The 16,148-nt window shown below is 41.5% G+C and overlaps 1 protein-coding gene across 6 annotated transcripts in view; it reads left to right on the top strand.

The window, feature by feature from the left end:
* The window catches only part of Slco5a1 (solute carrier organic anion transporter family member 5A1), a 130,235-nt gene that overhangs the window by 85,165 nt on the left and 28,922 nt on the right, over positions 1–16,148 (top strand). For all 6 annotated transcript variants that reach the window (XM_031366881.1, XM_031366882.1, XM_031366883.1 and 3 more), the window contains one exon: positions 14,319–14,517. In XM_031366881.1, the coding sequence (XP_031222741.1) occupies positions 14,319–14,517 (199 nt within the window). The remainder of the gene's footprint in view (positions 1–14,318; positions 14,518–16,148) is intronic.

The raw sequence follows: 16,148 nt of genomic DNA, 5'->3' as shown, positions 1-16,148 counted from the left end.
CTTAAAAGGAATTTTGAGCTATAGGCAAAAATTAGTCTAAAATCTTTTCATTATTTAGATAAATGGAATTTAGCAAGTTTCTGTGATAAAAATACTTTTCTTTCTCTAGTAAAATTGAATACATATTTCCACAGAAAACAATAGCTTGAAATGCTTGGAAAATATCATCAACAGAATTAACCAAATGTCATGACTTATACCTGTGGTTATGGAAGTGATAACCCCCCACCCCCACCCCATGATGCAGAAAACATGCTGGATTTAGAATCTCAACCCTGGGAAGCCAATGTGAAGTCAGGTGCCTATAATCTTAGCTCTTAGGAGGCTGAGGCAGGAGGCTTTCAAGTTCCAGGCCATTTTGAGATGCACAGACAGATCCCAGATCCTGCACCTACCCTTTCTAATTAGAATTAGAATTAGAATTAGAATTAGAATTAGAATTAGAATTAGAATTAGAATTAGAATTAGAACACTTAAGAGTTTATCTGTGGCATTATCCAGCTATTGATTGACACCATTTTTTGTTTTATGCTCTGTAAACTGAACACATTGGAGAGATGGTCCCGTGTTGAGATCATAGGTTTGTTTGATTTTTTGCTTATGTTTGAGCATTAGAAAAGTAGAATAGAAGAGATTCAACTAAGGGACTACCATGCTGGCCCAAACTGAGCCTAGTACCTGCTCCCTTGGAAACTTTTGGTCTCATAAACTAGAGGTCCAGAGGTTGTGTTTGCATTTAAAGTAGCAGATTGGGAGAATTGAAGAAAACTATGGAGCTGGGCAGAAGTGGTGGTGGAGGCACACATGTTTAATCTCAGCATTCAGGAGGCAGAGGCAGATGGATCTCTATGAGTTTGAGGCTGGCCTGACCTGTAGAGTGAGTTCCAGGACATCCAGGGATACACAGAAAAACCATGTCTTGAAAAACAATCTATCTAACAAACATCCATGGATATATACTTTCCTTTATATCATACTGATCAGAACTTAAAAACACATCCAGTTGTAAGGGCAGCTGGGAGATAAAGCCAGCATTGCAGGCGATCAAGCTATTGCTATATTCTAGCCTAGTTTAGTGCCATATTCAGCCTACTGCCTGTTTTGTTTATTAGAATGCATATATGCCTCCATGTACACATGGCCATAACTGCTTTAGTTCTCCAGCAGCTGAGGTAGATAGCAAAGTCCACACCTGGCTTCCTGAGCCCTGCTCTAGAAGAAAGAAAAGTAGTCATCAGAGCTTAAGATATGATCTTTGTCCTAGCTTCCTCCCAAGTTCTATGATTAAAGAACAAACAAACAAGAGATGCTGGAGAGATGGCTCAGCAGCTAAGAACACTGGATGCTCTTCCAGAGGACCCAGGTGTGATCCTCAGTACCTGCATGGCAGCTCACCACTGTCTGTAACTCCAGGTCCAGGGGATCCGATGCCCTCTTCTGGCCTCTGAGGGCAACAGTGATCCACAGGAGTGCAGCATGACTCCCAGACATGCATGCAGGCAAAACCACTCCCATGCACATTTTTAAAAGAAATGGTAAATAAGTAAATAATATATGAACAATAAAAGCCAATAGTCAACAAATTAAATGAATTAAAAAATCTTGAGCCAGTTATCTGATGAAGGAATTATTTTACAAAGGTCAGACACTGAAGATGAGGCTCTGGCTTGTCTGCTCCAAAACTAAGTGTAGACAAGGTCAGAGTAATAATGGAAGGAAGCCAAAGAGAAGAGAAGAGAAAGAAGAAAAGAGAAGGGCAGGGTGGGAGAGGTGAAGGGAGGGGAGGGCAAGGCAGAGGGTAGAAGGAGAGGAGAGGAGAAGAGAGGAGAGGAGAGGAGAGGAGAGAAGAGGAGAGGAGAGGAGAGGAGAGGAGAGAAGAGAAGAGAAGAGAAGAGAAGAGAAGAGAAGAGAAGAGAAGAGAAGAGAAGAGAAGAGAAGAGAAGAGAAGAGAAGGCAATTAGCTGAGAAATTGATGGGTTTGGATGCTTTCTGTCCAGTGACTACTCTCTGTAAGTCTGACTAATTATGCCTGCAACCTATGTTCTCACATGATTGTTGTTCTTTATGGATGGATACTCAGACCACGGGGTTTCTAGAGTACGTTTTTGTCCTGAATCAGCTTTGTTATTAGAAACCTTAGAGTGAAGCTTTCATTATCTGGTGTAATTATACATGGCAAGCTAAACTACATCTTGGAATAAACGGTCCAACGAGTGCCCATCAGGTCTGATTTTTTTCACCATCTGTTTCTGCCTTGCCTAAAGTTCTTATGTGTTCCGGTTTGGATGTTCCACTCAAGCAAAAAAAGATGAGTGATTTTTGATGTTTGTTTTAGTTATAAAATTTTCTGAGTTGTGGTACCTCTGGTTTCTATTCAGGGATGGGTAAGATCGGTGTGTAAGTGGGGTGTGACTTAATCTTCATGAGTATCATCCTTCCTTTCGACCCTGGCTTTGGCTGAAGTGACCCTTTCACTTCAGCCTCTGCTTTCTACACACTCATTTCTCTTACTGAAAACTTATAGTTTTCACTGAAAATCTTTTCACCTTCTATCATTTGGGACAATTTACTTCATTATTAACTTATTATTTTGCCTCATTAGACAGTAAAGTCAATGTGAGCAAGAATTCTTGCTAGTTTTGTTCATCATGTATCTCTAGTTTAGAATAGTTCCCGCTGCATAGTTGGTGTTTAAGAAAAGGTCTCTAGTAAATATTTAAATACTAAATGATTTGTTATGTTTATTAGGTGACTAAATTAAAAGTTATAACCTTTTAAGTTCTCTAAAAGTTACACTTAACAATATTCTTGCAAATAATGCACAAATAATTTTTTTTGGTAAAGTTCTGCTTAAATAGTTTAGAGATTAAGAGATCACCATGATAAACAGGGTGCATGGAAGGCTATGGCTAAGCTGCTAAGAATACCCTCCCCCTAAGATCCTACAATAACAAATAAGTCTCACTTGCTACTTTCCTCCACTTGGGATTCTTGTCAGGTCACTGGGAATGAAAAAGGAAAAGGATCTCTGTTTACAGGTTTCAATTCTTTTTATGGAGAAAACCCCAGGGCATCCATTAGAAAAGCTACTCTAACTGCGCTCGCTCCTGACTCTGTGCATCAGGGTTGCAGGACAGAAGAGAGAGATACCAATCAAACAAAGGAAAGGCTCCCATGAACACTAGCAGGAATAGCACTTAACAAACATATGGAAAGCTTGCATTTTGAAAGCATTAAATATTATTTAAGAAAACACTTGTCAAAGGAAGGATGTCACATGGGCGGAGGAGCAACTCTAAAAGATTTTCATGCAAAACAGAAATCAACATCAACACACTGGATTCTGAAAGTTGGGAGGTAGAATTTATGTTCTCCCCACAAAATGCATGCCACATAATGTATGTTAATTGTCTTAATTTAGCCATTGAGCAGTATATACATATTTTGAGACTAGATGCTATACATAACAAATGTATACACTTAGTAAGCTAGACAATTAAGGACTGTTTAAAAGTTACAGAAAACACATCTTAGGAGAAATCCACTTTATATTCAAAGATTGGAGGACTTGGTATAGTTCAAGTATCAATATTCCTCAAAGTGACCTCTAGATTCAGTGCAGACCCCATCAAAATTTCCTAATAATCAAAATGGTATGGTATTGAGTTAGAGAAGACAGAAATATTAAGGGAATAGAATTGAGAACCCAGAAACAAATGTATGCCCAATAATCATTTCCATGTGTTGTGTATGTTCATGTGTGTTCATATATGTGGGTGCACATACATGCATATACATATGCATGTTGACTGGAGGCTGGTCTTTTTGTGTGTCTTCCTTGATCATTCTCTACTCTGTTTACTAAGGGAAGGTCTCTCACTGAGCTTGCTGCTTGGATAGTCTAGTTCAGACGCTCTTGACCTTCCTGATGCTGCAACCCTTTAATAAACTTCTCATGTCGTGGTGTTCTCCAACATACAATTATTTTCATTGCTACTTCAGAACTATAATTTGCTACTTTTGTGAATTGTAATGTAAGTGTATTTTGGAGCTAGAGCTTTGCCAGAAGGGTGGTTACCTACAGATGGAGAACAAGTTGTCATCCTCTCCTGGAGATTCCCCCATCTCCTGAGCGATTACATGTGGGCTACCATGCCTGCCTATCGTTTATGTGGGGGTGGGGGATCTGAACCTTAGCCCTTGGATTGGTGTGACAAGTAATTTATCCACTGAACTATTTGTTCAACCATGATCAACAGGCTGATCAGGGTACCAGTACTATTCAATGTAAGGAGTGAATAGCCTTTTTTACAACTGATTCTGGAATAAGCAGATAGCTACATGAGGAAGAATTAAATGTACCCCCATATCATAGTAAATAAATGCAAGGTGGCTCAAAGTATAACATAAAAGGCTATAATATTCCTAGAAATAAGCATGCACACAGATTGTTGTGGTCTTAGACTAAGCAATGTAGGCCATGAGGAAAAACAAAAAAAAAAATTGGTTTTATTAGTGTTAAGAACTTTTGTATCAAAGGACTCCATCAAGAAAGTAAAAACAGATACACTTTAGGACAAGGGAAAATGTTTTCAAAACTTATATCAGCTGTGTGAGCAATAGTTCAAAACTTCTAGAAAAATAAGCCAACTTTAAGAAATGAGGAGAAGCTATGAATAGACATTTGTCCAGAGAAAGTATTCAACTGGCCAAACCAAGTCCAGGGAAAGACACATGAGCAGTTTAGTTACCAGAGAAATGCACATCAAAGCCACAATGATCTGCAGACTCACTGCACACCTATAGACCCTAAAGGCCACATCAAATATTACCTTTTAAAACTGTTGGTACAAATGTGGAAGAATGGAATGGAATCCTCATGCACTGTTGGCAGGAACATCAAGTGATCTAGGCCTCTGGAGAAGAGTTCAATGCATCTTCAAAGACATGACATGGAAACTCCATTTCTAGGCCTGCTTCCAGAGAAATGAAACTTCTGGCCACATTAAACAAGATAAATATATGAACTCTCACAACAGTGTTAGTCATAATGTCCTCAGTATGGACATAGCCTCAGACGTCCATCATGTGATGCATGAAAAAAGAACAAGGTATGAATAGAGTACAGTGTAGTTTGACCCTAAGGAGACACGAAGAACAAAGCCTTGAAAACCTGCAAAGTGACCTTGTGTTCAAATCTTTGCACTCCAATGTGTGGAGCGGTATGTTCCTTAGGCAAATTTCGTAGTGTGTGACTTACAGCTCAGTGACGTCATTTTTTTTAAAAAATGAGGATTTGGAGAGATGGCTTGGCATTTAACAGCACTGGCTGCTCTTCCAGAGGATCCAGGTTTATTTCCCAGCACCCCTATGGTGGCTCATAACTGCTTGTAACTCCAGTTCCAGGGAATTAGACGCCCCAGGCTAATCTTGGCCAGTGGCAGGCGTACCACTTGATATATTGTGCAATAATGTGTTTAAGACTCCTCCCTACTGTTTCCTGGAGCCAATATACCTGAGGGCAAAACATTCATACACATAAAATAAGAGATAATAAAAAAATGAAAGAAAAATTAAAGTGCATTCAAATTAGTGATTGGACTTTAGCCCAAAATGACAACTCTGGTCTCCCATATGGACCAGATGGAATAAATACAATAATATACTTTAGAACAAAAAATTTCTATCAGGTCTTTGTGAGAGGGCATTTAAGTGGTTTAGGTGTGCCAACTTTTTAAAAACTCCACCCCCTGCCCTTGATGAACAGAGTTTTAAGACTGTTCCTCCCGAGGGGGGCGGTGGGGGGTAGTGGGTGGTGCTGGAAGGCTTTGTCAGGTTTCCAGCTGAGCTCCTCCTGGTGGGCAGGGAGGTGATCAGTTTTCTGGAAGGGAAAGCTCTGAGAGCCACAGGACTTGAACAACAATGAACAGAGAACAGCTGAAAATTGCTGACAGAAAATAGATCTTGCCTGAAGGGCCTCCTCAGAGGGCTTTGCATTTGGCACAGGCCCAAACCTGCACCATGAACAGGAACTGGTAACCTAATGCTAACGTCTCCGCTTGCAACTTATTTTTGATAACTGAAAATGTTAATGAGCTCCTGTTACTGTCCTGTGAAATTTCCTCTACAAAAGGCCCAGGTCAGCTCCCACCTCTGCGATCATTTGATTAAGGTTTTTTCCCCTTCTGTTTCCCAGAGCCAGGAGATGAAGTAGCTATCTAAGCATTTTCCCATTGCAAGTGATGTTGCTCTCTGGTTTTATTGCATGGATGCAGAAATCTGTTCTAGGTGTATAACATATAAAAGCTGAAACTATATTTATTCGGTTTGATTTTGGAGTCCCAGTCACAACACAGCTGGGTATGTACACTCATGTGATTTCAGCTGATTTGTCAGAGACCTGCAATGAAGACAGGTTCTCTTCTCCCTGAATGTTCCTTTGCATCACCTGTCCTCCCGTGTCTAAGTCTTGAATCCCTGAGACTGGGCTGCTCATATTTCTCTCCTCCTGTCCAGGTCTCCCTATATTAGCATGACTGAACTGTGTGGTGGTTAAGGAGAGCTGTTGGGCCTATGAGGAGTGACACATGAGCTACATACAGGGATCTTCAACCCGAAGGCACTGTGGTTTCATTCCAGCAAGGCCATGCTGGAATTCAGGAGCCGTCTCTCTTGCTTTGACTCAGTGGTCCTGCTCGAGCTATGCAGTAGCTATCACAGTTTACCACACAGCAAAAAGTAGAGGCCCGAAGACTCCGTCAAACACTGTCTTCTCAGACTGGAGATCAAGAGGAGAAACCAAGTCAACAGCTTGGCAGCAGCCAAGTGCCAAGCTGCGAACCTACTGTGCTAAGTCCTCAAGATAGTTCCTAAAGGAAGCTTGGCTGTGCCCCCCCCACTTACATACACACACACACACTCACACACAAACACACTCACACATACAAACACACTCAGACACACACACTCACACACAAACACACTCACACAGTTGCACACAAACACACACTTACAAACACACTCACACATACAAACACACACACTTATACAAAAACAAACATACAAACACACACACACTTACACACAGACTCACACATACACACACACACACACACACACACACACACACACAGCCCCTCTTTGTCTGAAATTTGAAGAAGTTTGAACCTATATCATGGAATATAATGGATGGAAGGACATATTTTGTTCCCTGTCTTAAAATAGCCACAGAATTCTAAGCAAAGGATTCCATAGAGTAATTCAGATGCCACATGCAGCTATTTAATTGCCTTTGAAGGGGCTCCTGAAAAATTTTCACAACAGTGAGGATGAGATATTACAAGATGCAAGAAATGCGGGCATCTTACACTGCTATTATTTGTAGACTGATGTGCAGTCTGGGAGAAGGTGAACTTACGATGTCCTTTATTCTTGGATCATTTTAATATTTGCCAGCATTGAGGTGTGATATTTTTTTAACTTTTATTGCATTATGATGAGAAAAGTTACATGATTTCAATTTATCTGAATTTGTTAACATTTAAAAACATATTTTAAGTAAATAGAATTAAATCACATTCTTGTTTCCCTTCTGTACCCCAACTCCTCCCAGAGACACCCCCTTCAATACCTACAATCTTTTTGTCATATTCCTTAAAATTTATAAAATATTATAACAATAAAAATGAGTATTGTAAAAGTTGTATGATATAAAACAACAATCAATTTAACCATCTTATGTATATGCTTGTCTACAGCAATACTGAAAACACATATGTTTTTCTCAATATAAATTTTAAATAACTCCAAACATATTAACTGTCTATTTCAAAATAATACATCACTACTAGTATTTTCTTAAATGAACATAAATATATAAAGTCTTTGTTTGTTTGTTTGTTTTGTATTTAGTAGAGTTTAAAATCTTGGCTCTTACTGTGTACAAGCCCAAAATAAGTACAATTTTTAAACATTGGAGTTCATTGTAATAAGGCTGTACTTCAATGACCCTCACATCATCAAAGAATTTTACCTCCATCGTAGGTAAGCTGAGAGTTAACAGTTCTGCTACTCCAAGGAATAAACTTTAGGCATGATTTTTTGGATACAGTCTTCCTGCTACGGTTAAAGCTATTTGACTTAAGTGAGTGACTTTATTCTCAGCCCACAGAGAACAGGTTACATTCATTTAAGAAATGGTGTGTGTATTAAGATGTTCTACCCATAAAGTCATTCACCAACTGTTTCAATGAACAATGGTTCTACTTGGAGGATGGGACAGACATTAGGTGGTTCATTAGCTGTGATAATTTGGAAAAGCATTCATCTCAGAGAAAGAGTAACTTATAAAGCCCTCTTCTTCAAACTTGATTCAAGAGTTACAAATGTCAAGCAGAGCATTCAGTCTCACTCTTTGTTCTCTTACAAGCCACCTCCCAATTTAATTGTCTATGTTTCTTTTGCCTGTATAAATACTTGTGAAATATATAAGCTGTTCTGAAAACCATAGTATAATGTAAAAACATGAAATAAATAATACTACTAATAGAGAGGCTGAGATAGGAAAAGCAAGATTTCAAGTCCCTTATGTTTTACACAGCCAGACACTGTCACGAACAAACAAGCTGAAAGTGTATATAGATTGTACAATATTGGACCTATTTCTCCAATTACCAAATTAGAGAGAACATTGGATGACAATCAACAAATTTCTAATTCCTCATATTTTTGGATTTCAGTCAATTAGGATATGTTGGTCACATTAATTTTCATATTAAGATATTAAGAAAAGATAATTGTCACTTCCTGTTTTTGTTGTAAGAGGTAGAATTAGGTTTGTGTGAATTTGTTGAAAGATTACTTTCTTGCTTCTTCTAGGGTGTAGTTTTGCTCCTTATGTTGATGTTTTCCATCTATTATCCTTTGTAGGGCTGGATTTGTAGAAAGATATTGTGTAAATTTTGTTTTGTCAGGGAATATCTTGTTTTTTCCTTCTATGGTAATTGAGAGTTTTGCTGGGTATAGTAGCCTGGGCTGGCATTTGTGTTCTTGTAGGGTCTGTATGACATCTGCCTAGGATCTTCTAGCTTTCATAGTCTCTGGTGAGAAGTCTGGTATAATTCTGATAGGCCTGTTTTTATAGGTTACTTGACCTTTTTCCCTTACTGCTTTTAAAATTCTTTCTTTGCTTAGTGCTTTTGGTGTTTTTATTATTATGTGACAGGAGAAATTTCTTTTCTGGTTGAGTCTATTTGGAGTTCTGTAGGCTTCTTGTATGTTCATGGGCATCTCTTTCTTTAGGTTAGGGAAGTTTTTTTTTTTTTCTATAATTTTGTTGAAGATATTTACTGGCCCATTATATTGGGAGTCTTCACTCTCTTCTATACCTATTAGTCTTAGGTTTGGTGTTCTCATTGCGTCCTAGATTTCCTGGATGTTTTGGGTTAGGAGTTTTTTGCTTTTTGCACTTTCTTTGACTGTTGTGCCAATGTTTTCTATGGTGTCTTCTGCCCCTGAGATTCTCTCTTCTATCTCTTGTATTCTGTTGGTGATGCTTGCATCTATGACTTCTGATCTCTTTCCTAGGTTTTCTAACTCAAGGGTTGTCTCCCTTTGTGATTCCTTTATTGTTTCTATTTCCGTTTTTAGATTCTGGATGGTTTTGTTCATTTCCTTCACCTGTTTGATTGTGTTTTCCTGTAGTTCGTTTAGGGATTTTTGTGTTTCCTCTTGAAGGGCATCTAGCTGTTTACCTGTGTTCTCCTGTATTTCTTTGAGGGTGCCATTTATGTCTTTCTTAAAATCCTGTACCATCATCATGAGAAGTGATTTTAGATCTGAATCTTGCTTTTCTGGTGTGATGGTATGTCTAGGACTTGCTATGGTGGGAGAATTAGGTTCTGATGATGCCAAGTGACCTTGGTTTGTGTTGTTTATTTTCTTACACTTGGCCCTCGCCCTCTGGTTATCTCTAGTGCTACCTGACCTTGCTAAATATGACTAGAGCTTGTCCTTCCTGTGATCCTGGTTGTGTCAGAACTCCTCAGAGTCAAGCTGTCTTTGGGATCCTGTGATTCTGGGATCCTGGGATCCTGGGCTTGTTAGAGCACCTGGGAGTTGAGCTTCCTCTGGGTGTTGTGGGACTGGTTACACAGCTTGTGCCCAAGGTCTGCTCAGGACACCAGCCCAGAGAGACCAGAAGGAACTTGAGCCACTGAGCTGGCAGAGTTCTTGTGTGCCTGATCCCGCTGGTCCCAGTTACTCCAGGTGTTGGGACAGATGTTGTGTCCTCCTCACCTCTGATCCTGAGCGTGTCAGAGTGCCTGGGAGTGGAGTTTCCTCTAGGTGCTGTGGGACTGGCTGCGGAGCTTGAGCCCAAGGTCTGCTCAGGACACCATCCCAGACAGACCAGAAGGAACCTGAGCCACTGGGCTGGTGGAGTTCCTGAGGTGTGAATTTTTTAAATAATATCTTTAATTCTACTCTGATGGTAATGGATACCTAAAAGGAGATGTTTGCGAGAGATAGTAGAAACCTTAAAAAGTAATTTATCCCAGGCAAGAGGAAGAGTTTTATTTTGTATTATAAAATTAGGAGCACAGGCTTTTATAAAGTTAAGTAAATCTTAGTTGAGTTGTCTACTCTGCCACACCACACGTGTGGCATGGAGACAATACTCTGTCCCTTCACATCTGAGAGACCGTGAGCAATGGCACACTTGCTATATTAGTTACTTTTTTCTTGCTGTGTTAAACTGCTACAAGCCAAGCAGCTTAAGGAAGAGAGAGTTTATTTTGGCTTATCGTTCCAAAGGGATGAGAGTCCATGGTATCAGAGAGTAAACATGGCAGTAAGCAGAGGTTGTGCGGCGGGGGCATGAGGGAGAGGGGGCATACTGGGGATGGTGTGAGTCTCTAAACTCTCAGGGCTCACCTTCAGTGGCTCACTTCCTCCAACACTACCCCTCCTAAACCCCCGAAACAACACTACTAACCAGAGATCAAACGTTCAAATGTCTGAGACTGTGGGAGAACATCTCATTCAAACCACATAGGTGCTCATGAACTTGAGCGTTCTTTGGCATACATTCATTGATGCATCCCCCACACATGCTGTGGTACCCTGAGTTTTAGGTATCATGGCCCCTGGGGAGTGCTTGGATCAGGAGCTTAGGGACCACAGAACTCTCTCCTTGAGGGCTTGGTAGAGGATAAGCCTGTGGCACTGTGGGATAGGTTGTTGGCTCTTTGGGATCTGGTGTCTCAGGAAGAGGAAAGAACAGGAAATTAGGTTCAGACAGAGCTGGTAGCAGTAACTTCAACCTGGAGGACCCTCTTTTGTATCCCCCTCATAAAGGAGTGGCACCATTAGAGACCAAGATGGTAGTGGGTGGTGCAGGGGAAACTGGACCTCGAGCCCTAAGACAATCCAGAACGGTATCTACTTATAAGTCCGTGGGACCATTCTCACATGGAATGTGACCACCTGTACCTGTGTGTAATTAATGACCTGGCTGCTTGATGAACTCAAAGTCCAAGTTCAATTTGTTTATAACACTGTTCGTCCCTGGCTTTCCTTTTGAGTTCCTCTGGTTTTTAACTTTTTTTTCATGGGCTCATCCCTTTGTCATATCCCACTAACACTCATTCTCTACAGATGGCTTCCTCTTTTGCTCATTGTGCACTCAGATCACATCTCACCCCTCAGATTCGACTATAACTTATCAATCTGTCTGCATGGCTCTTTTGAGAGCTTTCAGCCCTGGTGCCCTAGTGTGAGGACTTTGCCGGCTTCCTCTTCAGGCCTCTCACACTCCTGGCTGTAGTAGAGATTGTGAAACTGCCTCCTATTCAGATCCCCATTTTACTGGAGCATCACACACTAGCTTTCATTTATCAGTTCACAATAAATTAGCTTTAATTTATTGTGCTGTCAGTGTGGGGTGATTTCCTGTAGCTCAACCGGACCCTTGCAATTACCCTTCTGACCACTTCAGGCTCGTTATCACTCCATCTACACTATCGTATATGCTAAGCTTCAGCAATGCTCTTCATAACACATAATTCTCATTTGACCCAGCTCAGAAGTCTCCAGAGGCCCCTCATTGCTTAGAGATACAATCTGAGTTTCTTTCCCTGCCCTCTTACCCCTCCTCCTGCACTCCACCACTTCCCATCATCTTGCATTGCACAGCCTTGGTATTTTGAAGTACTGTGAATACTCAATACTATGACCTCACACCTTCACGTGCATTGGTCTCTCTGTGCTGGTCCATTTGATACATTCTGCCTCTTCTATTGAGTGTCAGCTGAAAATGGCCACTGTGAGGTCTCTCCCAGGGAAGACTCAGCTTCCCCTTTCTCTGTGTTTCCCCAACAACTTATACAATTGCTTTATTGAAATTTTCGATTAGTCTGTATGTCTCTTTTAGTTTGTAAAGCACACATGGGGGGCGGGCAGGTGTTCTATTTCCTTCTTCTTCCTGCTCCTCCTTCTCCTCCTCTTCTTTTTCAAGACACGTTTTCTCTGTGTAGCCCTGGCTGTCCTGGAACTCACTCTTTAGACCAGGCTGGACTTGAACTCAGAAATTCACCTGCCTTTGTCTCCTGAGTTCTGAGACCAAAGGTATGTGCCACCACTGCTGTTTTTCATTTTGTAAACAAAGATTTATTTTATTATTAGTTTTTAAGCGTGTCTGTTCATGCATGCATGTGAATGTAGATGCCTATGGAGGTGAGGAGGGCTAGGTCTCCCTGGAGCTGGAGTTACAGATGCCCATGTGCTGCCCACTGTGAGTCCTGGGGGTTGAACTCGGCTCCTCTGCACAAAGAGTACCTGCTCTTAAGCACTGAGTCATCTCTCCAACAGTGTCCTATAGTGTCCTATAACACATTCCTACAGTGTCATATAACACATCCAGTAGGGCACTGGTCAGAATCTCAAAATGAGAAGTCAGCATAAGCTTGCTTAGTCTCTTCAGACAAGGTCACCATCCATGGAGTGGTTCAGGAGTTCATAAGGCTTGCTTAGTCTCTTCAGGTTCATGTGACAAGATCACCATCCATGGAGTGGTTCAGGAGTATGAGGATTTGGTTTCTCACAGTTCTACAAGAAAGGACTCCAAGATCAAGGTATTGGCAGATCTGGTGTCTGGTGCAGGTCCGTTTCTCATAGATGGGACATTTTCACTATGCCCATTATATATATGATGGAGAGAAAAGGGAATGCTCATGTCTCTTACTTAGGGAACTAATCTTGTTTTTGCGGTGTCCACTTTGGGGTTAGGGTGTTAACAAATGAATTCAGGGAGACATGAACATTCAGGCAATGGCAGTAACCATGCTCCACTTTATGGAATAGAGCATGCTCAGTACTGCAAGACTCCCTCTGTCCTGAACGGCTCATTGCCAAGCTAGCTTGGCTTTTATGGTAATTACCCTTCCTTTATACTCATGTTACCATGTGTGCATCCTTGGGCATGACTACTTAGTTCTTCTGGTTCTTGACATGGGCGTGAACGGGTGAATATTTTGTTGCACTCCTTTTCTTGTGTCACCTTTGTGAGAGTCGTCCAAGTTATGTGTGGTTAGTGTCATTTTTGTGAGAGCCATCCACGTGATGGGTGGTTACCGGTCTTGCTTTGTATGCTCTATAGTAATACCTTGGCTTAAAATATCCCTCATACGCTGTGTCTGTGATGGGATATTTGGCTTATTTTCAGTTGGAGACTACCAGAATGGTTAGTATACACCACGACTTTTTTCAGGGGGTATAAATCTAGGATGGAACTGCCTGTCACAGGGTGTACTGTACCAGGTAATGATAAACTGCTTCTCAAAGTTGGTCCTACTCTTTCTAGTCCTCCACTGCCGAGACTTTCCAGCACTTTAATCAACATTTTGACCAACATGTGACATTACCAAACTTTAAAATGTTTCCTTCTGACTGGTATGTGGTAAAGTGCCACCATGGTTTTCACTGAGCTTCTCCCTCAGCAATGAAGGGATGCCTTTTCATGACATGGGACTTTTGGATGTTCTCTTCACGGAAGGGCCAATCTAAATGTTGCTCACCTTTTTCATGGATTCTTTGTCCTTATATTACTGCTTTGTAAAGGTATTTGTTGTATCTTTTGGATATGCATCCTTTGTCAATGTTTGCTGAAAGTAGTATACTGTAAAATTACACACTCAATTTTTATGAATTAGAGTAATTCTGATTCATGACCTTAGTACTGATGAGTAGGAGACAGAACAACTCGAGGAAACAATAACAGTCGAGGCTAGTACAAATTAATCCTTTCTTTCTCCTCTTCTCAGGTGTCATCATTGTCCCCAGTGCTGGTGTTGGCATTGTCCTGGGAGGCTACATCATCAAAAAACTGAAGCTTGGTGCAAGAGAATCTGCAAAGCTAGCAATGATCTGCAGTGGGGTGTCTCTGCTGTGCTTCTCAACCCTGTTCATTGTGGGCTGTGAAAGCATTAATCTAGGAGGCATAAACATCCCTTACACCACGGGGTAAGTGCCTCTCAGGAGCACCCTGCACCATCCACCCTGCATCAGTGGGAGTAAGTACCTAGCTCTGGGTGATCCCACACTGCACCAGACTGTCTCTCCCTCCCGCCCACTTTATGCGCTCTGTCTCTGGCACTGGAGCGCATGTGCTTAGAGGGTGGAGGCTAGAAGGTGTCATCTTTGTCTGTGTCCCTTTTGGTCCTCACAGAGTGACCCCCAGGACATTTTAACTACAGGTGACAAGGAGAAGATGCTTATTGTATTAATTAAAATGTTTTTTATGTGTATGAGTACACTGTAGCTATACAGATGGTCATGAGCCATCATGTGGTTGCTGGGAACTGAACTCAGGATGGCCCTGCTCGCTCCGGCATAATACACTGTGACTGTCCTCAGACAAACCAGAAGAAGATGTCAGATCTCATTACGGGTGGTTGTGAGCCACCATGTGGTTGCTGGGATCTGAACTCAGGACCTTTGGAAGAGCAGTCACTGCTCTTACCTGCTGAGCCATCTCACCAGCCCAATTAAAGTGTTTTTTAAAGTGTGCTGTACATAATGGGTGGAAAGATAGTTCAGTCAGTACACCAGGAACTAAGTTTGATCCCTAGACCTCATGTGAAAATGCCAGACTTGTAATCCCTGTGCTGGAGAGCTGGATTCAAGAAGATGCCAGTGGCTGGCCAGCAGGTCTAGTCTCATCTGTGGGCCCCAGGCTAATGCAAGACCATTTTAAAAATCAAGATGGAAATTTCCCGAGGAGCCACACCTGAGCACGTGTGCGTATGCATCTATACATACATGTATTCATGTGCACATGCAAATGTATATACATGTACCCACATAAATCTGCACCCCCACCAAAATCCACCATATTCATAAAATACAATCCACTGTGGAAAGTCTTGAATGCTCCATTCACCTACTTTTCCCCTCCTTTCCAAACTAAACTAAATAATACTTTTTTTTCTTTCATTTAATGTTTTTTTTCATAGAGTGCATTTTCTTTATGTTTTCCCTCCCCAAACCTCTCTGAGATCCTCTCACCTTCCTACTCAGCCAAATTCATGCACTTACTATTCAAAAATCAAAACACATACTAAGACAAAAATCTCAGAACAAAACAAAAATCTCATACAAAACAAAAACTGTGGAGTTGGATTTATGGTGTCCAGCTACTGCTGAGCATGGGGCCGCCCTTGGCTGTGCCTGGTAGACCTGGAGAGACTTCACAGGGGAGAACTGAGTTCCCTCTCCCAGCAGGTAGAAGTTGCACACAGCTTCTTGGTTAGGGATGGGACTTTATGCCCACTTCCTCTTTTCAGTGCTGAGATTTTGTCAGTTTGAACCTGTGCGGGGCTTGTGAATTCCTTAAATCCCTGTTAGGTCTTAGGTGTGCCAGCCCCGCTGTCCTGTGAGGTCCTAAGTGTGTCTGTCAGCCCTGCTGTCCTGTGAGGTCCTAGGTGTGTAAGTCAGCCCCGCTGTCCTGTGAGGTCCTAGGTGTGTCAGTCAGCCCTGCTGTCCTGTGAGGTCCTAGGTGTGCCAGTCCTGCTGTCCTGTGAGGTTCTAGGTGTGTCTGCCAGCCCTGTTGTCCTGTGAGGTCCTAGGTGTATCTGTCAGCCCTGCTGTCCTGT

The sequence above is a fragment of the Mastomys coucha genome, unplaced genomic scaffold (genome assembly GCF_008632895.1).
Source record: "Mastomys coucha isolate ucsf_1 unplaced genomic scaffold, UCSF_Mcou_1 pScaffold14, whole genome shotgun sequence".
Classification (NCBI taxonomy): domain Eukaryota; kingdom Metazoa; phylum Chordata; class Mammalia; order Rodentia; family Muridae; genus Mastomys; species Mastomys coucha.
The sequence above is the reverse complement of the archived record's forward strand: the minus strand, read 5'-3'. Positions and strand labels throughout refer to the sequence as shown.